The 22,904-nt window shown below is 38.6% G+C and overlaps 1 protein-coding gene across 2 annotated transcripts; it reads left to right on the top strand.

The window, feature by feature from the left end:
- The first annotated feature begins 1,388 nt into the window (after positions 1–1,388).
- Positions 1,389–18,275, top strand: LOC132143051 (neuropeptide Y receptor type 1-like). 2 transcript variants are annotated; one of them, XM_059553212.1, is made up of 3 exons: positions 1,389–1,483; positions 5,822–6,656; positions 17,764–18,275. In XM_059553212.1, the coding sequence occupies exons 2-3, from the start codon at positions 5,931–5,933 to the stop codon at positions 18,178–18,180; spliced, it is 1,143 nt and encodes a 380-aa protein (XP_059409195.1). In that variant the 5' UTR covers positions 1,389–1,483; positions 5,822–5,930; the 3' UTR covers positions 18,181–18,275. The 2 variants fall into 2 exon arrangements, with proteins under 2 accessions (XP_059409195.1, XP_059409194.1); XM_059553211.1 differs by lacking the exon at positions 1,389–1,483 and adding an exon at positions 3,640–3,708.
- Positions 18,276–22,904: the final 4,629 nt, after the last annotated feature.

Below are 22,904 nucleotides of genomic sequence, written 5' to 3'. Positions count from 1 at the left end.
CATCACACCTACTAATTCCACAGCTTGTGTCAGGTTGGTTTATTTATAAATGCCAAATTCTGAGAAACTTAAAATCTTGTCGACAAAAAGATAGGCCTACTGAATATTTATATTCTATCGACCAGAACCAACACAATTTACAAAACAACTAAAATATACAGTAACTGGATGAATTGCATAAATGTAGCCTGATATTAAAAAACAACTCGAATTTGCTTTGACCTGACATGTATGACAAATGTATTTGTTCTGAAAACAGAACTCAATCTTTTTGGTTAAAATCATCACTCTCATAAATCAGGCCTTAGTGTATGCCAGTGTGATTTATTGTGTTCACTTGTTTACATAACAGCTATTAAAAAAATGAAATTTCAGAATTCACAGAAAATATTATAATTTAATAGGGTTTTTGAACTATACCTTAAGTTTGAAACCAACATGCGTAATTTGACGTTTTCAACTGACAGGATACATCCTCAGAACGCGGGCTAATGTTCTGACAAGAGATATAAACAATCATTCTTCCAGTGACGTCAGTAGAACGTTCGCTCAAAGTTATCTGGTTGAACACACACATACACAACGTCTCCTTAAAGATTTCTCTAATGTTTGCATAACCAGGAAAACGAGTTTTAATAACATTTATAGAAACGATTTTAACATTAAGAAAACATAAATATAAAATTAACTTAATTAACTTAATTTGAACGTTAATAAAACCTTCTTAGAACATATTTCGTTAGCTGGGTGCCCTGCTGAAAAAAAGGGGGAAAAAAAAGAAAAGAAAATATCACAGAATTTGTAATGGTTTTACTGGTTATAATGGAAACTGTAATGGACCCTGCGGGTCTCTACTGTTAATTGGGCACCTGCTATTGGTGGCTTATTAAAACGACTAAATCCTAATGGAATATATCCCAAAACACACTAGAGTAAAAAAAAAATTAATGGTTAAAAGATGATGGTTTGTAAGCTTTATAATTAGTGCAAACCATTAGAATTTCTGTGATGGTTTCTATTGTTTTGTTTTGTTTTCAGCAGGGTGGTATCTCCATCAACCTTTACGCAGCTAGCCTACTGAAGGCTCTGGATGTTTTACTAATTTAAAAAAAAGAAGAAGAAAAAGAAAAAAACACCGTGAACAACGCAACGATATTTCCACTATGAAAAGGAACCATGTGTTAATAAAGTGCAAAGAGCATTTAGGCTATGACAAAACTTTAATAAAGACCTGTGAATAGTATTTCTACAAGAACTAGAGCAGTTTTCAGCAGCTCTTGAATAAGTGTCATGCTGTGAATGCATCACAGCGTCATACTGGGAATTGGTGGTGTTTGGTGCTCTCGCACAGCCATGTAGACCACGCGTGAGTAACGCTTGTGCAGAGGCGCAGTTGAGCAGATGTCCTGCACACACACGTTCACTCACACACTCACACACACTGATGGAGACTTCAGCTCTGACCGCGCGTGAAGCGCCGCAGGTAAGTCTCTGGAACGCGCTTTTTTGGAAACATGCTGGATCTCTCCACTCGATCGTCACTCTTTTTCTTTTTTATTCTTTTTTTCTCCGTGCATGAAAATGCCATGTTATTATTTAAGAACAACCAGCCACGCAGTGCGATTAAATTTTCCTCACTATGGTTGATGTTAATTTGTGCGTCAAGACGCGATTCACTATAACACGTTTTGGCTTCTGGTGAAAACGCAGACAAATTTTGGATAAATAGGTTGTTTACTTCATAATGCGTTGAAAATAAACTTTACACGCCCAGAAGCGCGATAACCGACCGTAGCTATAGTGAACAAGAAGAAATGGAGCATTAGGTTATGAGGACTAAAGTACCTGCAGGACTTTGACCTGTTTACGATACACTAAATGAAAGCACTTAACTCAGGAGTTTGGAGGCTAAACGCGCAATAACTGATCTTAATGCTGTCATCGAAACTGTCTCTCATGGGAACGAGAGAACATTGAGAAGATGCTTCGCGCCTGAATGTTCCCCTTGGATGGTCTTATCTTTCTCTTTGGGATGTAATGGCACATTTCAGATTGTTGAAAGGAGACATTAAGGTAATATTTTGGTGAGCTCAAATCCTCTCTTTTTGTGTCTTATCAAGATTGTATTTCAACACTAGATACATATTATTGTAACTGCTGTCATACTCTGTGAATTTGTCTTTTATGGTGCTCTATAAATTCTTGGTGCAGACTGAAAATATCAAAGTTCATTTTGTGTCATCATTCTAGCCAAAGGATGTTTGATGCTATGTGTGTTATGAAAGACAGACAGAGATGTTTTCTTTATATTTTAATACCGATTTGTACAATTTTACACTATGGATTGGGGATTTGATATTTGTGTTTCTGATATATTATTTATATTTCTCCTTTAATTTGCATCATTAGAGGTTTTTATAGTGCACCTGGTGTAGAACTTATACACACATGAGTAAGGATCCAGGTTTACTATCTAGATTAGAAAACAAAAAAAAATAAAATTTTTAGACATCTGTTTTCTCCTTCTTGCCTTCCCAATTTTCTCCTTCGCGTCTTCTGTCAGTCAATATGTCACTGTGTTGACCAATGTTGACCATACTAAGTCGCAAAATATATATTTTTTGGCTTACTTACGACAGTTGGGAATTACTTCTGTGACTATAAACAATACAAGAAACCGTGGACACTATAGATCAAACAAAAGATGGCAGATCCTAAAACAAGGCACTGCAAGTAGGACTGGAACCTTGTTATATATCCACTGGTTGTTATTTGATGTTCATGAAGAAATAAATATTTAGGAGAAGTCCAGTATATGCCTCCAGAGAAAAGCTGTTTTTACTGGAATATGGAGCAATGACATTCTGATAAAAAAAAGGTAAAAAAAAAAAAAATCATTAATCATTCACAATAAGATCAATACATTTAGAAAAGCGATAGTAGGATGAATTTCCATTTCATGCCAACTTAAACAGTGCAACTTGTCTGAGGTTTTGTGGCTGTTAAATAGATCTTTTCAAGAGACAAGCAGACTTGTCAGATTGTCATTCAGTGAAAGCTCTATTCTACTGAAACAAAACTACCAAAGTCTTAAACCCAGATACTGTATGCTTTATGCATGCATTATACTGTACACCAAGATACCCGAACAGCCAAGCAGCGTCTTGCAACTTTCAAAAAACATCTAAAGGCATCTCTTCTGTGAAACGTCAACCCAAACCAATAACACTTTTCTTTCACCGTTTTTCCCTTTTATCTCTGTGCTAGTGTTTAGTTCTCTGAACAATCTTATTTTACCCTTTTCTTACCACCTCCTTATAAAGAATCACTACTCATTTTTAAGTCGCTTTGAATAAAAGGGTCTGTTAAATGATTCAAGATAAATGTCAGTGCAATAAGAGACTATTATTCACAGTTTATGTATTAATGAGGTTCAGTTGGAACATTAATCACTAATAGGGTGTATTATTTGTCGTAGCATTTGCCATCTGTTGTCCACCGTTAACTACCTTCAAACATTCCTTGAGTATTAAGTGACATTGTGTTTTTTGAGTGAGTTCTCAGATGCTTATAATCTAATTTAACATTGCTAGAATAAATTTTTAATACCCTGCACACCTAATTAGATTTTTCCCTTTACAGACGTACAAAGGCAAATGAATGACTTCCACTCCATCTTGACATTTAAGAGCCTGCTTCAAAATGCTGGTAAATTCCCTTTGTAGCCCAGTCTCTTAAGGTCACTTTGTGCAGAGTATTCCCTTGACAGTACCGTTCTGCAGAGCATGTGAACAGGCTGCCATTTAGCCACGGTCTACTGGGATTAGCAACCGTCTGCATATCCCATTGCAGTTCACGCACACAAGACTATTGTATTGTAAACGTATTGGCCTGCTATGAATGCAAAAGGTTAGTTAGAGATTCACAGCTGGGCTTCCGGTAATGTTTATGTTGTTTATATTCATACAATGTGTTTACAATAACTAAACATGTTGAATTATAAACCAGTGAATTTAGAGTTGAATTTGGCTGCTGAGAGAGAAGATAAGGGAGCCAGTGATGAAAGAACCAGAGACCTAAAAACAGAAGGCTTTGCCACCTCTGTTACCTTGACAACCTGCTTCTAACTTTGATATATAGACCAATACAAGTCATTCATATAGTTTATGTCTGTGCTTATGTCTGGAAGTAAAACTATTTACCGTATTTATCGGGCTATAAGTCGGACCTGAGTATAAGTCGCATCAGTCCAAAAATACGTCATGATGAGGGAAAAAACATATATAAGTCGCACTGGACTATAAGTCGCATTTATTTAGAACCAAGAACCAAGAGAAAACATTACCGTCTACAGTACACTGCTCAGTGTAGACTACAGGAGCACTGAGCAGCATAGAGCGCCCTCTGGCGGCTGTAAACGGTAATGTTTTCTCTTAGTTCATTTCTCTTGGTTCATGTTAAATTAATTTTGATAAATAAGTCGCACCTGACTGTAAGTCGCAGGACCAGCCAAACTATGAAAAAAAGTGTGACCTATAGTCCGGAAAATACGGTAGGATAAAGACATATCTATGATTTGTACTGTTCAAACGGTTTGATTTACGTTTAGTTGCTTGTAATCATGAAAAATGTATAGTTATAACTAAGGTACATGCAACAAGTGTAAGTTTCTAGGGGTGTAATGGTAGGTACTGTAATCATGCCGGTTTGGTACGTACCTCGGTTTTGATGTCAAGGTTCGGTATGGTTTTGGTACAGCAGAAGGAAAAAACTCAACAAAACTCCTTTTAAATACTTTAAACAGTTTTACTGAACAAATAGCTCTTTTTAAAAATAAATTCAGTTATAATTAACATTTTCTTAGGGATAAAAATCTACCTCAGTTTTGGCTCTAGACTAGTGAGTCCTTTTACATTACTGTAAGGTTACAATTAACAACAGAGCCCAAAATGAAATTCAATTTCTATTCACTTTTAAACAATCAACACCCAACTTAAAAAATTGTATGCAAACGTTTAAATTGCACATAATGCAGTTTTTAAATGATCCAATTTCTATGTTATTGAAATATAATAATTTACACAGTGGCTGTCTTCTTAACTTGTTTCATAACATATTTATTTATTAAGCCTACATTAAATAATTAAGACATCACTGACATGTAAATTCAAATATAATGAGTATATAGTCTAATATTTGGTGAAATGCTCTTCTCTAGACTTGCCTGGGGTAAATGACATTTTGTTTGGAAGCTGTTTTATTGACATCTTCCGCAATCAAAACACTGATTGAGCGATAACATGAGTGTGTGTGTGCGTGTGTGTCTGTGTGTGCATGTGTGTGTGTGTGTGTGTGTGTGTGTGTGTGTGCATGGGCCAAAATCCAATGGTTTTATTCATTTCATTTATTCAGGAGTATTCGATGGCTTAATTAAAAAAAAAGAATCGAGTGCCAAAATCTTAATTAACTTCTCAATTCCATGCATATCATGCAGGCTAAATTAAACAGCTTCTATTTATTATTTTGTAATTTTATTATATTGCCTGTGGAATGCTGTTGGATGATTTATAATTATTACACAATTAAATGTGTATTACTTGCTCTTTCAAAGTGTAATATAAGTCTTAGAAATAAAGGTCAACAAGGCTAAGGTCAATAGAAAAAGTGATGCTAGAAGATTAAAACAGCTCTTTATAAATTATGACTGAAGGGAACATTTAATGATTTTTATAACTGGATTTTTTCCCTAATCAAACATGACATTAGATACGGCCTTGTCTTTTTTGAGTATTGATTGAAATGTTTTCTTATGTCTCCACAGTGTGTCATCAGAATTACTAAAACATGGTCCTGGAAAAGTTGTTACCTGAAAGGAAGTAGTCTATGATCACTTGATATAAACCAACACCAACTGCATAGGAGGTGGAACAATGCCAGTCTCCGTCCTCTCTCCACCAGTTCCACCAATCACTGCTCTGAACTGCTCCTTGGATGCATCGAATTGCTCCTTCGCTAACCTCTCCACATTCGCATATGGCGACGAGTGCTACGGCAGCCACTCTTTGTTTGTTGTGATGGCCATTGCTTATAGTGCTGTCGTACTTTTGGGTGTCGTCGGCAACCTGGCTCTCATCCTTGTCATCGCACGGCAGCGGGAACTTCACAACGTCACAAACGTCCTAATCGCAAACCTCTCTGTTTCAGACCTGCTGATGTCCCTAGTCTGTCTGCCGTTCACCTTCATCTACACCTTCATGGACCACTGGGTGTTTGGCGCGGTCATGTGTAAACTCAACAGCCTGATCCAGTGCTGCTCCGTCTCGGTGTCCATATTTTCCTTGGTTTTGATCGCCATTGAGAGACACCAGCTCATCTTACACCCTCGCGGATGGAGGCCAAGCCTGAACCACGCCTGTCTGGCCATCAGCCTCACTTGGGCCCTGGCCACCCTCACTGCAACACCCTTTCTGTTGTTCTCCAGGGTGACAGACGCCCCGCTGAAGCAGCTGCCCTCAGTGTTTCAGGAGCAGTACAGGGGAAAGGTGGTGTGTGTGGAGGAGTGGCCCTCCAGAGAAATCAAGCTCACCTACACCACTGGCATGCTGGTGCTGCAGTACATCACTCCTCTCACCTTCATCTTCATCTGTTACTTGAAGGTAAGACCAGAGAGATGAGTAGGAAGAGAAAATGCTTTTTTGGGGGGTTAAATATTGGTGCAAATATCAGTAATTTGACAAGTGCAAACATTAGTAAATCGCATTGCGTGATTCATTTTAATACTATCCTCCCATAAATTTTGTGTCTGAAAGGAAAATTCCTACAAATGCTTATTCAATAAGGTCAGGTGCAAAAATAAATGTGTCCATACCTTTTCAGCGCTAATTCTTTAGTAAATCCTGACAGTACTATTTTAACTCCAAACGATGGTTTGCGTTAACGCAAGCTGTTAGTAAATCTGGCCTAATATGTGTAAGTCTGTGCCGTGTATGAATCATGTATACCTATATTTGTACATATACAGTAGTACCATTCAAAAGTTTGAGGTCAGTTAGATCGTTATTTTTTTTAAGAAATTAATAATTTTATTCAGCAGCGATGCATTCAGTTCAGCATGCATTCAGTTGTTGAAAAGTGATAGTAAACATGTTGTTAAAAAAAAACTATTTGAAATAAATGCTGTTTGTTTGATTTTTTTTGTTTGTTTGTTTATTAAAGAATCCTGAAAATAATGTTTTTCCCAAACGTATTAAGTAGCACAACTGTTTTCAAAATTGGTAATATAATTAAATGTTAATTAGAAATCAATATATGAGAATCATTTCTAAAGGATCATGTGACACTGAAGACTGGCGTAATAGTTGCTGAAAATTCATCTTTGCCATCACAGGAATACAGAAATCTATCTATTGTGTTTGTGCTGAATTGCAAAATACTTTTGCTGTAATCGAGGAAGGACACGGGTGAGGTTAGAGGCAGGTTTGGTGGTTTGGTTAGGTTTAAGGGGGTAAAAGAAGGGTAAACAATATAATTATAGATGTGATTACAGAAATTAAATACAGATGTAATTACAGGGGAGTACAATGTGTAACATAAGTATAATGTAATAACATGCATGTACACAATAAGTACAAATGATAAATTGAAATGTAAGTACATTGTATTTAAGGACACTCAATATAAAGTGGGGCCGATGAGAGAGAGAGAGAGAGAGAGAGAGAGAGAGAGAGAGAGAGAGAAAGAGAGAAAGAGAGAAAGATTTATACCGAGAATATATATTCAGTTCAATGAAATGAAATAATGAAAATTGTGTCATTGTATACTCTCAAAACTCGCTTGCTGTTATTTTTTTCTCTCCTGTGGAACTTTCACAAAGACATACAAACAAACAAATATACAGAACATATATATCTTTTCCACAGTGGTTTTAAAACAAGTTTAGATTGACCTTGTGCTGAAGTCATTTTTCACTGTTCACTAATCAGATACGCCATGTATGACGCATTCTGGACGTCAGCATCATCAGCCATCACTGGTCTCTTAACAAAATGTCATGATGTAGAACCCTTGACATCATCACAGGAATCATAGGCAAAATATGATTTGCTGTGGAGATCAACATTGCCAGGAAGTAATTTACTTAAATTATGGTCTGTTCCTCACAAAAAGCTATTATGACTTCAGAAGGGTTGGCATGTAGTGCATGAATCATTCAGACCACTTGAATTCAATTGAAGTTTATTTACTAACTATTCAATAATGCATTTTTGTCTTTTTTTTTTTTTAGCTTGAAGTCTGTGGTCGTTATGATGATCAGTTACTTTATGGAAAAGATCAATATTGCAATTCTCTGAAAATAAACATACAGGTTTACAATTTCACAAGGATGAGTAATAACAGAAATTTCATCAAGTCTCTGTTTGTTTATTTGTTTTATCTCATTGCTGTCTCTGTGAGAATGAAGTGAAGCAATTTTAGTATTATAAAAGTCTCATATGTTATTTGTCTTTCCTATGGGTTTACCTCAGAATACTACATGAAATTGAAAAGTAGATTTTCCCTTGAATAATGTACTGTTTTTTGGAGTGCTAGAGGAACGCTCATCTCTCTCAGTCAGTTAGAAGACACTCTGTAGGCTGTGGAGAGCCCAATTTATTCTGTATTCTTATATCAGTCTGAAAAGAACAGAACAAATCCCTCCTACAACATCCTGACTGCTGTATCACAGTCTAGTACACATCTCTTGTGGAAGACTATACTGTACATGCTTGTTGCTCTTTTCCTATCCCTGGAGAGTTCAGCTTATGTCTGACCGGGGAGGTTAGAGGTGGGTGAGACGTCACTGAGAGCTTCGCAGTTTGACATTTATTCAGGCTTATTAAGTGGGTTTGGTTCTTATTTATAAATGTTAAGCTGGCATACTTGATAGATTTCAATTTAATAGTCAGTGGTTATCTGTCAGAAGAGGCGCAAGACGCTCAAACTCCCCAAACCTTTTCAAGTACAGTGATAAATGAACTGTTTTTTAGCAGTTTCTTAGTAATGTGCATGAATCAGATGTGTAGAATGTGTAAAAAACATTCTTTCATGTAGCCAGGGGTTTTCAGACTTTTTTGATGCCACCCAAATATGATGAATGTGATCATGTAAGGGACCCCCATAGTAAAATACATATTTTATGATATTATTCAGGTATTTTTTATTTTATTTTATTTTATTTTAATTAAATAGTTTTACTAAGGCTAATTCTAAAATATTATCTTGAAAATATTTATTTTAAGTTGAGTTTGTCTACTTTTACAATAATGCTAGATGTATTAACCGTATATATAATATTTGAAACACTATCAAATATACCATTAAACACAAGGGCAGTCAATACAATAAAATAAGCTAGATTAATTGTATGATTTCCATAAGCAGGATGAAATCAATTTGTGTAAATTTGTTAAATTATTTTAAGGATATTTAATGGATATTTTAATCCTGCCAGCCCTTAAATACATTTTGTAAACCCAATTTCTATTGAATTTTCGACTGACTCTTAGGCATCCTCTTGCACAGCATGCTTCCACCATGGTAAATGATGCGTTATACATTTCAGTAACAAGACACTTTATAAAGCCCTAAGCAAAAAAAAGGACAAGATTCAGTCAGTGTTTGACCTAGTAACTGTGATGCGAACGGCTGACTTGGAATTCAACTCAATGTGAGATTCTGTATGTCTGACTTTTTACTATTTTGTACTCTGTTTATGTCACGGCTTACGCTGCTGGAAGGAACACGGAGCCGAGGGATAAACGAAACAAGGATTTATTAAATCAAACATAGGCAAGGTAAGTAGCAAATAACAGGTGGCAAGTGGCAAGTGACAAGTAACAGGTAACAAGCGGACAAGTTGACAACTAACAAGTAGACGAGTAACTAGTAGACCCGACCAAACAGAACAGAAAGGACAAGGCTTAAGTACAAACGATAATTGGGAAAACACAGGTGGATGGCATGACTAAATTAACCGGGACATGGAACACATGGGGAAATAGAATAGACACACCTGGGAACTAATCAAACCACATAGAGACAGAAACTGGGTCACAGGGGCAAAAACACACAAAATGAGTCCAGGTGTGTGACAGTACTCCCCCCTCCCGGTAGGTGCGTCCTCGCACCGTAGAAACAACAAAGGGAGGCGTGGGTGGGAACTTGGGAGGAGGTTCCGGTGGAGGACAGCCTCCCAGGAGGGGGCCAGCAGACAGGGACTACAGAGGAAGGAGCCAGGGAGGAGATGGGAAGGATCTGAAGCAGGAGGTACCCAGCAGGACCCAGGCCACAGCCATAACGGCCCAAGGTGGAGCCGACGGTGGAAGGAGCCATGGAGGAGGAATGGTCACCGACTCCAGGGACTCGACCCACGGCAACGGAGCAAGTGGAGGAGGAGCCCGAGGCGGAGACGGAGAGCCGAAGAGCCAGGGTGACGGGGAGGAGCCGGAGGTCCTAGGCGGAACTGATGGCTCTGGTGACTGACGCGGCGATGTGGATCCGGAAGGCCGCGGTGAGGCCAGAGTGACCGAGGACTGAGGTGTAGCCGAGGGGATGAAGGAGCCTGACGGAGCCGGAGGGACGGAGGGATGAGGCGAAGCCGGAGGAGTGGAGTCCCGAGGCATAGGATGGACGACGCCAGACCAAGGCGGAGCCGGAGGGACGAGGGAGCCAGGCAGAGCCTGCGGACTGCTGGGCCACGGCGGAGAGGAAGGAGCTAGGAGCCATGGTGGAGCCGACGGGTCAACGGGCCGAGGCGGAGTCCAGGCCTCAGAGGCTGGAGGCGGAGGTGAGGGAGACGCCGACCAAGGCGTCGCTGGAGGATGGCGGTCCCGCTGAGCTCGCACCACAATGATGGTAGGCTGAGGGCGAGCAGAGGGGCAGCCAGACGACAGCGGAGGAGGAGGCAGGAGTGGGTGGGAGGGTGGGAATTTTGGAGGAGCAGGCATTGGAGTAAGCTCTGGGGCTGGAGCCCTTCCTGGGCTTAACGGAAGATCAGGAGCCCGTCCTGGGCTTAACAGAGGATCAGGAGCCCGTCCTGGGCTTAACGGGGGAACAGGAGCCCGTCCTGGGCTTAACAGAGGATCAGGAGCCCGTCCTGGGCTTAACGGGGGAACAGGAGCCCGTCCTCGGCTTAACGGGGGAACAGGAGCCCGTCCTGGGCTTAAAGGAGGATCAGGAGCCATTCCTGGGCTTAACGGGGGTTCAGGAGCCCGTCCTGGGCTTAACGGGGGTTCAGGAGCCCGTCCTGGGCTTAAAGGAGGATCAGGAGCCCGTCCTGGGCTTAACGGGGGAACAGGAGCCCGTCCTGGGCTTAACGGGGAATCAGGAGCCCTTCCTGGGCTTAACAGAGGATCAGGAGCCCGTCCTGGGCTTACAGGAGGATCAGGAGCCCGTCCTGGGCTTAACGGAAGATCAGGAGCCCGTCCTGGGCTTAACGGAAGATCAGGAGCCCGTCCTGGGCTTACAGGAGGATCAGGAGCCCGTCCTGGGCTTAACGGAAGATCAGGAGCCCTTCCTGGGCTTACAGGAGGATCAGGAGCCCGTCCTGGGCTTAACGGAAGATCAGGAGCCCTTCCTGGGCTTAACAGAGGATCTGGCATAGGTGAATTGGACACCCCCTCATTTTGACCCATTTGGCGCTCCACATTTTGCTCCCTCGTGGTGGGCAGTGTCGCCGGCTCTCGCACCTGGTCTGACGGGTTGCTCTCTGGCTCTCCGTCATCGGTGGGCTCGGGCTTATGCCTCGTACCGTGGGGAGATTGTAGGCTGGGCTCTGGGTCCAGAGTGGACCTGGCGAGATCCTCCATTGGGCCGACCGTGAGAGGTGACCCATTTCTCATCAGATTCCACTCCGGAGGACCATTCTCATCAAATCCTCCCGAGGACCATCTTCGGGCGACAACGCTCTGCACCTGGAGTTCAGGCTGGCGTGATAAAAGGTGCAGAGCGCGTGGTCCGGGTAGCTGGTGGCATTAGCTATCAAGAGAAACCGTCTGGTATGGTCCTCGAGAGACAGTCCCTCCTGCTCCAGCAGGAGGAGGAGGTATTCGGGGCGATAGAGGGGATCCATGACACTACGGAAAGAAAAAGACTATGAAAAAATGGAAAACAAAACGGAGGGAAAACACGCAGTTTTTAACTTTTTAGGTCGGGTCTTCTGTCACGGCTTACGCTGCTGGAAGGAACACGGAGCCGAGGGATAAACGAAACAAGGATTTATTAAATCAAACATAGGCAAGGTAAGTAGCAAATAACAGGTGGCAAGTGGCAAGTGACAAGTAACAGGTGGCAAGTGACAAGTAACAGGTAACAAGCGGACAAGTTGACAAGTTGACAAGTAACAAGTAGACGAGTAACTAGTAGACCCGACCAAACAGAACAGAAAGGACAAGGCTTAAGTACAAACGATAATTGGGAAAACACAGGTGGATGGCATGACTAAATTAACCGGGACATGGAACACATGGGGAAATAGAATAGACACATGGGAACTAATCAAACCACATAGAGACAGAAACTGGGTCACAGGGGCAAAAACACACAAAATGAGTCCAGGTGTGTGACAGTTTACCATTATCTTTTTTTTTTTTTTTTATTTTTTTTTTACTTTCAGTTAAAGCTTCATTACTTGATAATATTTATAAAGCTATTTAAGATGAAGTAAAGGATGTATGTTTTTATCCAGACTGATTGTCCTCAATGGAAACTAATACAAAACTAGTTGAATATTGTAGCAGTCTCACAAATACAATCATAAATACACACACACACACACAAACAAAAATGCATTTCTCAACCATTCTGCTTTATTGTATGAAGATTATTGCTGAGTTTTTTTTGTCCTAGAATCCAGTAGCTTTAGACATAGCTGAGTGAATTTTCTGACTGAACATGACCAGCAGCCAACATGACCTGCCACATCAGCTCATTGCCAACATGAACCCAGTACTGCTGCAGGATTTGAGAGAAAAGAGAGAGGGTGGGATTGGTCAGAGAATGGCAGAATAAATGAGTAAGAGGGAGACAGAAGATGAGAAGAAAGGGTCTGTGCAAAAACTGATCGTTTAAAAATTCAAAGACCCCCAAGATCACAAGGATGAGTCATAATGGCTCATCTACAAAGGGTACAAAAAAAGTAATAATAATAATAATAAAAAAAATAAAAAAAAAGATATGCTGTAATACAAAGGATTCAAACCTTTATGATGTGTAATGAATGGCGTAAATGGGAAGGAAGATTCATGTGACAAGCTCCCACTTCTCAGTAATGGGTTTAATATGGAGATTGTTATGTTGTAAAAATTAAAATGCATGTGTGGGGTGACAGAATGAGCATCCTGCCATCATTATGACGATGGCTCACTGTTCAGATTGCCAAGTGCTGTTGAGCGTTTGTTGGTGTTCAAGTGAGATGACCGAGATTTGTCAAGGATGCTTGTCACTTTTACACCCAATTAACCACGTGAGGTTAGTTCAAAAATGGAACAGCACTTAACACCCACATGCACACATATCCAAATTTGTCTCATTCGTTCTCTTGCCCTCTTCCTCACTTGTGTTTTCCCATCTCTGCTGCAGTCGTTTTAAAAATTGTGCTTTTTTACATCACAGAAAGCAAAAGCACTTTTCACACTCTTGCTAGTTAATTTAATTTGTTGAGCAGTGGAAACAGACATTTTTGTCATTTTTATGAAAGCTATGAAAACCCACTTCTGCAATTATGTATTTTGTCTGATAACATGCTGGGATTGAAACGATGGTGTCGGAAATCACATTTTGGTGTCTCATTTGTCTCATTTCAAGACCAATTTTTTTAGCTAGCTTTTCCTAAATGCACAGTAATAAAAAAAAATAATTCATCCGATTTGCTTATTTGCTAAATCTTGAAACGAAGCACAAAAATATCCACAAATGATACTTACATAGATTTTTCATTGTTAGACATACATCATGTTTTATATTTCATATCAATCACCTTCATCTGGTAAAAAAATAATACTGACTTCTTATGACGTGGTAAAATAATGTTTTAAAAAAAAAAACTTTGAACAGCTATATTTTTGTAGTAATTGGCTTTTTTTACACTGTCAATACCAACATGCTTTATGATTGGACTGAGAGACAAAAAAATCTTATTTTTACATTGAATTTTTATAGTGTAGGATTAAAACAAGGGTAAAACAATTAAATCTATGCAAATGTAAATGATGGAGGCACTGTAAAATGTTTCCAAAACCTTTATATAACAAAAAGAAGTGAAAGAAAGTGTTACCTTTTAATAATGGCAAATAAATGTGCTCAGATATTCATGTTATTGAAATCAGACTTATTTGACATAATTATTTCACATTCACCACAATATTTCAAATATGCTACTCACTGACAGCATTGTTAGTAGATTTTGATTTATTTTGTAATGTGATCTCAAAATGGCCATTTACCAGCCAATTAATCACCCTGGACTATATTTTGGTCTATCTTGATCTATCACTACCACGGAGTATGACTAAAGCATTTATATTCAGTTGGATCCTTAGGTGCTACTGTCATCCAACCATCCTACGGTCCTGTACTTCAGAATGTGACGCCAACAAAGATTCTGGCTGTCCGGTCAGGGCAGCAACTGTCGGATTGCATCCGATCAGTCTCTCTCACTCTCTCTCTCTCTGTATGAGCCAACGACTTCATGAGTCCTAATGACTGAGGGACTTTTTTTGTTTAGCTGTCAGTAAAATCGACCTAGAATCACATTTAATCAGCCCACTAAACACAGCCAACTTTCCATGGAAATGATTTGGATATGGAGTCAAACCTACAAGTTGCATACCATACTGTATACAAATTCACTGTTTCAGTCTGGCTAATGCTGGCTTTCAGATTTGAGCTGAAGTAAATAATAAGTTCTGAACACATACATCTCAGTCTGCGTATTCATTATTTCTCTCTCTCTCTCTGCCTCTGGGTTTTGTGTCATGCAGTTATTTCAGGTCACAGGACTCTGTGCCAGCGCTGCCATTCATCAAATAAAGAGAGAGAAGGAAAAACGGAGGAAAAGAAGGAGGCTGGAGTCAGTTGTGCTTGCAAGATTCTGATCTGTGTGCATCTAATGAACTAATGATTAATTAATTCATACTAATAAGGCACGAAATGCACATGCACTGGGTGGAGCTTGTACAGAGTTTCTGTTCTAAGTGGACGGACTGTTCTTCCTTCTATCAGTAAGAAGAGAATGGCATAGCTGCTCTGTCCCATAGCTATCCAAACTATCCAAATTATTACATTGATTTTTATTTATAGAAATTTTTGAGGGAAATGTTGAAACCTGGTTCATCTTGTGCAATCTAAATGGCCTTTTGGAGCCAAATAAGGTATTGCAAAAGCTAACATTATGTGACATATTTAATATGATATGCAAATGACATAATGAGAGTATCAGAATTCAATAATGATCTCATCAAAAAAAAAAATGCTTGGTTATTTGCTTTAACACAATTTCTGTTTGTGAGTTACTATTTTACTTGTGTGTTTACTGGAAATGTTTGAAAAAGTTTCTATAGATATTAATATATCAGTGTTATTTTAGTATTATTTAAATAATATTATAATATTAATATTTGACCTTTGTATAATATATAATGACCTTTTTTGTTTCATATTTATTACATTATTTTACTAAAGTTTAAAATTGAATTAAGTCTTTAAATTATTGTTATTTTAGTACTAGATTTAGTCATTTTAGTGGAATCCTTTTTTTCAGTTAGTTTCCAAGGGAACATTTATTTATTTATTTGTTTGGTAACTTAGATTAGATAAATTGATTATTTTTGGTCTAGCCCCCATGAATGCTTAAATATATGTGGGGGTTAGACCTATAAACCTTTCTAGCACAGGGCCCCTAAATGTATGTCATTGTTTAATGGTTTGTACATGGTGCTGGATGCTCAAAAATATGTTATATTGTTATTTGAAAATATCACAGTGCCATTAAATATTTGTATTTAAAAAATGCTTGACTAAAAATATTTAGTTAAAATTGAATATTTCTGAATGGTCATCAATGGGGAGATATGCTCTTTATAGAACAGATTCCAATATCTACCAGCAAGAGCTAAGTCCATGCTAAGCAGCAATAACTTAACCTTTTGGGTCGTACCCCTGCCTCCCAGCCCATCTTTTCATTTTAACTGTCTTCTCTTTGTTGTTAGAATGGAACAAGAGAAATCTCTTTGCATTTGCTTTGATTTGTTTTTGGCAAGTTCAGTGTGCTTACTGAGGCACTTTAACAGTCTGTGACAACAGAGTGACATTGTAACGCCATTATATAACTTGCAATATTGTGTTTGTGGTGCTTAAAGAGTATTCTGTTTGTATTCTGTCTGTCAATTTGTGTTGACTCAATAATACAAAAGACACAGAGCCTGAACACACACACACACACACACACAAAGATCATCATCTGAAATGTCAGAGCAGTTTTTCCCCCACTGTGTTTTTAATGATGGCTTGCCCTCAGGTCAGCTATAGTTTATGAGCTTCAGCGAGCGTGTCATAGGGTTGTTTACTGTGGTTGTTGGTGGAGGGAGTTGATTTTAGACTGCAAATCTAATTAAAGTATATATTCATATAATCCTTTTGATGAAGATCATGCACATTAAAATCCACTTGGAAGCTTTGGACCATTATTTTTATGAATTTTCAAAGGCTTTGTATGTATAAACTTTTACTTTTGTCCAAGACCTAGATTTTATAACCCATATGTCATAGCTAAAGACATAAATAATAAATGCAGTTACAAGAGAATTCATAATAATAAATATTGTTTGAAACGGTATAAAAATATTAACATCTTATTAACATAATTTAAATGTTTCAAGTGTGAACTTTTTTTAAAACTATCAATAAAATATGACTCAAACATTCATTATGGATACATAAAATGCAACATACAATAAAACAATACATTAAAAATTGTATTAATACAAATAAAATCTCTCTCTCTCTGATATTAGCCTTCAAAACAAAGGATTCGTTTTATTCCAAAAATGTGGTGGAAATTGTCATTACTTTCAGAAAAAGTAAAAGAATTGGCAGAATTTCTCTCTATATTGAAATAAATAATATATAAATAATTATCTAAACGTCCAAAGGGCCAAATTTCTTCATAATTAAAAAAACACCCATATATGAAATAAGAATAAACAATTGCTTATCTGTCTCCCTCTTCTCTTCTCCAGCGCCATAATCACATGATGATTTTTTTTTGTTTGCTTTTGTGTTTATTTTTTTTTTTAATAAGCTACTCTTAATTCACATTATACACAAAATATGTCTCAGTTGTTTAATGCAATGTACATCTGCATTGGTACACAATGTAACTGAACAAAATGTTCCATTGCTATTTCTAATTTAGTAAGGATATTAGTATCCTCTTGAATATTATATGTAATATGTGTGAACTACAATTGCTTACTGACAGATTTTCAGTATATTTTTTTTATATTTATTCCTTTATAACTAAAAGAAAAAATCTTAATTTAATGGCAATTTATGATTATTCACTGTGGTCAAGTTATAGTTTTTAGTCCATTTGAAATTGTAGGAGCGCATATATTAATCATTTTCTAAATGTCCACTGGGCCAAAAGTGTTCATACTGTAATTGAAGAAACACTCTCATATATGAATAAATAATTGTTTATCTGTTCCCCTCTTCTCTTCCACTCAGATCTACACACGTCTGCAGCGGCGTAATAACATGAGGGACAGATTACGTGAAAACAAATACCGTAGCAGTGAAACTAAACGGATTAACATCATGCTCTTTTCCATTGTCGTGGCATTTGCGGTTTGCTGGCTCCCGTTGAACGTCTTTAACGCTGTCATCGACTGGAACCATGAAGTGGCTATGAACTGTACTCACAATCTCCTGTTCTCGCTGTGTCACTTGACTGCCATGTGCTCGGTCTGCATTAACCCAGTGTTCTACGGGTTCCTAAACCGCAACTTCCAGCGTGACCTCCGGGCCTTCCGACTCTGCAAGATTGTGTCAGCACGGGAGAATGAATATGACATGGTTGCAATGTCTACTATTCATACAGATGTGTCCAAGATGTCACTGAAAATTAGTAGCTTAGATCTCTAGTACAGTTTCGTATTTGATACACGTGTCTGTGTTCTGAAAAATGCATCTCTTTAGATTTAGCTCAAAAGTGTGCATTTACAATAAGAATGACTGTTAGTAAATACAAAATCAAGCAAGGATGCTCAATACATTTCTGAACATCCTGTGTCCTGCATCAGTGAGGCCTCATGGGGACCGAGTCAATGTCTGAAGACATAACAGAAATTGTATGAGGCTCAGACGAGTGGACTGCGCTTTGATCACTAGGATGAAATCTTCTTGCTGCGTGAAAATTAATGCAAAGCCCAAGAGGTCCCAAATTCAAAGATGGATTTAAATGTATAATGAATGTCAGATGTGACTTTAAAGAGAAACTCTGAACTGTGTCTATGCTGGATTAATTTTTTTGGAGTTCTGAGTGTTGAAACCCAAACTAAATTGATTTTCTTCTTAGTTATTCCTTTGACAAACCAAGCCTGCAGGAAGTAAAAAGTCTGTTTTTAAGAGGCATTCACATGGGCAGCAATTTGCAGGAACAAAGTGACCTGACATTGTTCATTTTCAGAGACTTTGCGATTTCTGATGTCACGAGTGACAGCGACTGTTGGCGATGTGACAAAGCTGTGCAGAGCGGCTTGGCAACCTCCAGCCATTTAAATGCTGTCAGTGTGAACAAGGCTGTTGTGCTATTGCTCACAGTGGTTTATTTTAAACCAGGGTGTCCAGTTCTGCTCCTTGAAGGCCAATGTCCTGCAGAGTTTAGATCCATACCATAATTAAAACAGAATTAAAACACTCCAGAATCGAGGTCTTTGGAAAGGATTGGGTAGACCTTCTTTAATCAGTTTTGTGTTTGTTCTGTTTTGTTACTTTCAATCCATATTACACACAAACAAACTAATAAGAATGTGTCAGTATAGTTTAATAAATGTACATCTTCAGTGATGCATAATGATTGTAATTGCTTTGCTATTTCTAATTTGTTACGTTATGTGTGATATACTATTGCTTATTGACAGATTTTCAGTATATTTTTTAGATTTATTCCTTCATAATAAGAAGAATTTTTTTTGATCCAAAACAGCTGAGGATTAATGCCTCCACCACTTGTTTTATGGTCACTGTGGTCATTGAAGTTTAAGTTTTAAGACTACCATTAAAAGTGTAGTAGCAAAAATATATTTTTTGATTATTACCCTCAGAAATTGCTAAATGATAAATAGAAGACCATTGAAGTTTTATCAAGGTCCTCTATTGCCGAGCAGACTATCATGCTCTGTTCTTGGGATTTTGCCAACATCAATGATTGATCCGCTCTAAATTACCACAACAACATATTCACAAAAAGATCAACCCAGTACAAAAGAGTCCCAGATTACAAAGCAATGCAGTGATAGAGATTTTCTATGGCATGATTATGTTTGTGCATGGTAGGTCACTGTGCTTTTGGCATACAGAATGTTCCTGTATACATAACTATTTCATTTGCTGGAGATATCGTTTAATCTTTTTGGATTTCAGATTTCAATTTTCCCATGTTTGTTCATTTTAGCACCCCCCCCCCCCCCCCCCCACCACCACCACCAAAAAAAAGACAGTTGCATGTTCTTTATATAGAGTACAATACTGAAAACACATTTTAAACAATACTGTATCTGATATTAATTATTTTATACAGTTTAATTCACTTATTTTTTATTATTTGGATTAGTATGTAGTTGCCATCAATATGACAAACAAGTGAGCAAAAATGCATCTCTTAGCATTTCTTGTTTACTTTCAGTGTCAGAGAAAGCTCTTTAACTTCCAACAAGAGCTTAGCGACACAGGGCCGGAATTGGAGCAACAAAAATATCACAAGCAAACACATTTGGCAGATTTATTTATTTATTTATTTATTTTGAAGTATAAGTGAGCGCTGATGCTCTTGCCACCATTATAGGGAATCAAGGGGGAATAGAGTGCTGGGAAAATAACAAGCAAAATAATGAAATATGTATTTCCAGCACCTGCTGTTTTCATTCTCAATATTCCAACTGTCTGTTTTCCGTGCTTGTAATATTCGAAAGGAATTGTACAGTGATTTTTTTTTTTTGCCTAATTGGAATATTTTACTGTCAGTGTGGATATCCTTTGGATTCTGCAGTGATGTTCTACGTTTAATATTGCTTATATCCGTGCTTTCTCTATGCCAGTTTTTCATGATTTCAGTCATTTTCTCTTTGTTCATGTCTAATAAGATGTTCTACAGTGCATTATAGATCAAAATCATCAATGTTTGCTTCACTGAGTGATTGGTCTTTAGTTTGTTTGTTTGTTTTTGCCATATGGGGGTATTTAACACTTGAAATCCTACTTTTTTAACTATCTTTTTTTTATAGAGTAAGAGTAAGTGAGTTATAGAAATGGACAGTGATCTACGTTATGGAAAACTGAAATAATGACCAAATAAGTCTTTGTGACCTACAGGAAGGATCAGCTCAACATTAAAGTTGATACATTTTTTAGTCATCCGTCACTAGTTGGCTACTAATCGAACAGAAATGTCCGACAGTTGGACAGAAAGTGTGAAGGGTAATGGAGTAAAGGGGAATAGAAATAGGAGAGGATGCGATGAATGTGAGGATGAATCTAACCAGAGGGAGGATGGTCACCTCTCCTTCTCTTTTGAGCCTCATGCAGTTAAACACTCCTGACAGCCGCCATGAGCTACTCTAACAACAAGGAGCAGTGACGACAATCACTGGAAATGAATAGCTAGATACCATGCCACACAGCAGGCTTCATTTTATGATGCAAAACTTGACAAGAAACTACCGTTTTAAAACTCACAATATCAGTGAGCTTCTCAAAAAACATCTCAAAGAGGACAAAGTTGTGGCTCTTACACAACTTTTTCTCTTTTGTCTGAAACAGATGTCATCATTAAAAAATACTGAAGCATTGACTGAGTGCATCTTTCCCTCTAATGAAAAAGAGGATTTTGGCATGTGTCTGTATTTGTGTATGTGTGTTTACACATGAAAATGAAAGTGTCAACTACATTATATGGTTTTAGGAATTGTTTATATTCTGATGGCAGTTTTGTTAGCTTGCATTCACCTTGTCAAAACAAAATCACATGACATAAGACACACTCACTTCCTCCTCTTATTTTTATTGGTGTTTATATATATATATATATATATTTTTTGGGTTGGACAGTGGACTATCATGTTGGACTATCATGTGTTCCCGGGGAATCAAATCCCCAACCTTGCGTTTTATAGCGCAGTGCTCTACCAATTGAGCTACAGGAACACATATCTGTGTATATACTGTAAATCAGATAAAAGCAGATCTGACAAAGATTAAGTTTACTATGTAACAAACAGGCACATACAAAAACATGCAGAAAAGTGCAGTATAAGAAAAAAATAGTTTTGCTAAATATTACAGGATCTTATGAATGATTTTTTTCTATTTTTCTTCCACACTTTTTGCTTCCAATCAACTTTCTGTTAAAATGCTTGGATACAGCACTCTGTGAACAGCCAGCTTTTTTTGGCAATGAATGTTTGTTGCTTACACTCCTTATGAAGGATGTCAGTGATTGTCTTCTGGACAACTGTCAGATCAGCAGTCTTCACCATGATTGTGTAGCCTAGTGAACCAAACTGATTAGAGACCATTTTGAAGGCTCGGGAAACCTTTGCAGGTGTTTTGATTTGATTAGCTAATTGGCATGCCACCATATTATAATTTGTTGAGATAGTAAATTGGTGGGTTTTCTTTGAATGTGAGCCAAAATCATCACAATTCAAAGACCAAAAAAACCTGAGAGGGAACGAGACACTGCGTCCTCTGAGGGGACACTATGGGGAACACCTCGTCGTGACCCGTGTCTGAAGCATACTTTGAAAAACGCCAACGTGTTGGCCGGCGACAGCCTCTGATGTCACTACCAGCGCGACTATAAATACGCGCCCGTAGGACCCGTCACTTATCTTCTTCGTGAAGCTTGCGTCCGAAGCATGGCGGGGAGCTAGAGGACGCAGTGTCTGGTTCCCTCTCAGGGAACCATGGTTACATTCGTAACCTGAGACGTTCCCTGTCAAGGGAACTTCGAACTGCGTCCTCTGAGGGGACACTATGGGGAACAGTATACCCACGCCGCCATGCTGAGGGGAGTGCAGACCAGAATCATGGCAAACACTAAGTACCAACTCTACCACTTCACCGGGAGTCTCCCCTGGGACGGTTCGACGGCTGTCTATGACATTATCCCGTACGGCCAAAGGCCTAAGCTACATACCCAACTTACCTGTAGGGCCCTGGCCCGAGGTAGAGCTGAAGGCTTGGAATCACAAAAGATTCCTTTAAAGGGATACGGCTAAGAACCTGGCACTTTCTTCTACCAAGTCTTTGCCTGTCACACAGGGCTACTGCTAGCTTTCGCAAAAACTTGCCGAAAGAGCTGTCCCAACAGTACTCTAGTAGCGGCGCCCTGTTCTAGATAGGTATCAGAGGATACCTGGGTGGAGTGGTGCCCAAGATGAACGGGGCTTTAACCGACTCAAGAAAGGGCACGAAGCAGCCGCACGAAGCTCTTACCATATAGGATTTTAGAAAGAATGCAGAGTTCTAGCGTGCAAACTTACCACAGTGTGGATTTCAGAATGTGTGCAAAGACTTCACGTGCATACTTACCATAACATGGATTTACAAATACTGTTCTAAGGAGGGGCTCTCGTGGAACTCTGATA

The sequence above is a fragment of the Carassius carassius genome, chromosome 7 (genome assembly GCF_963082965.1).
Source record: "Carassius carassius chromosome 7, fCarCar2.1, whole genome shotgun sequence".
NCBI lineage: Eukaryota > Metazoa > Chordata > Actinopteri > Cypriniformes > Cyprinidae > Carassius > Carassius carassius.
Note: the sequence above shows the minus strand (reverse complement) of the source record. Positions and strands in the feature narration are given on the sequence as shown.

What these genes read in the sequence shown, in the direction of transcription:
- LOC132143051 (XM_059553212.1), top strand. Translation starts at nt 5,931, where the DNA reads ATGCCAGTCTCCGTCCTCTCTCCACCAGTTCCACCAATCACTGCTCTG. An exon ending in TCTTCATCTGTTACTTGAAG is followed by an intron (nt 6,657 to 17,763) that starts GTAAGACCAGAG and finishes TCTTCCACTCAG; the next exon opens with ATCTACACACGTCTGCAGCG.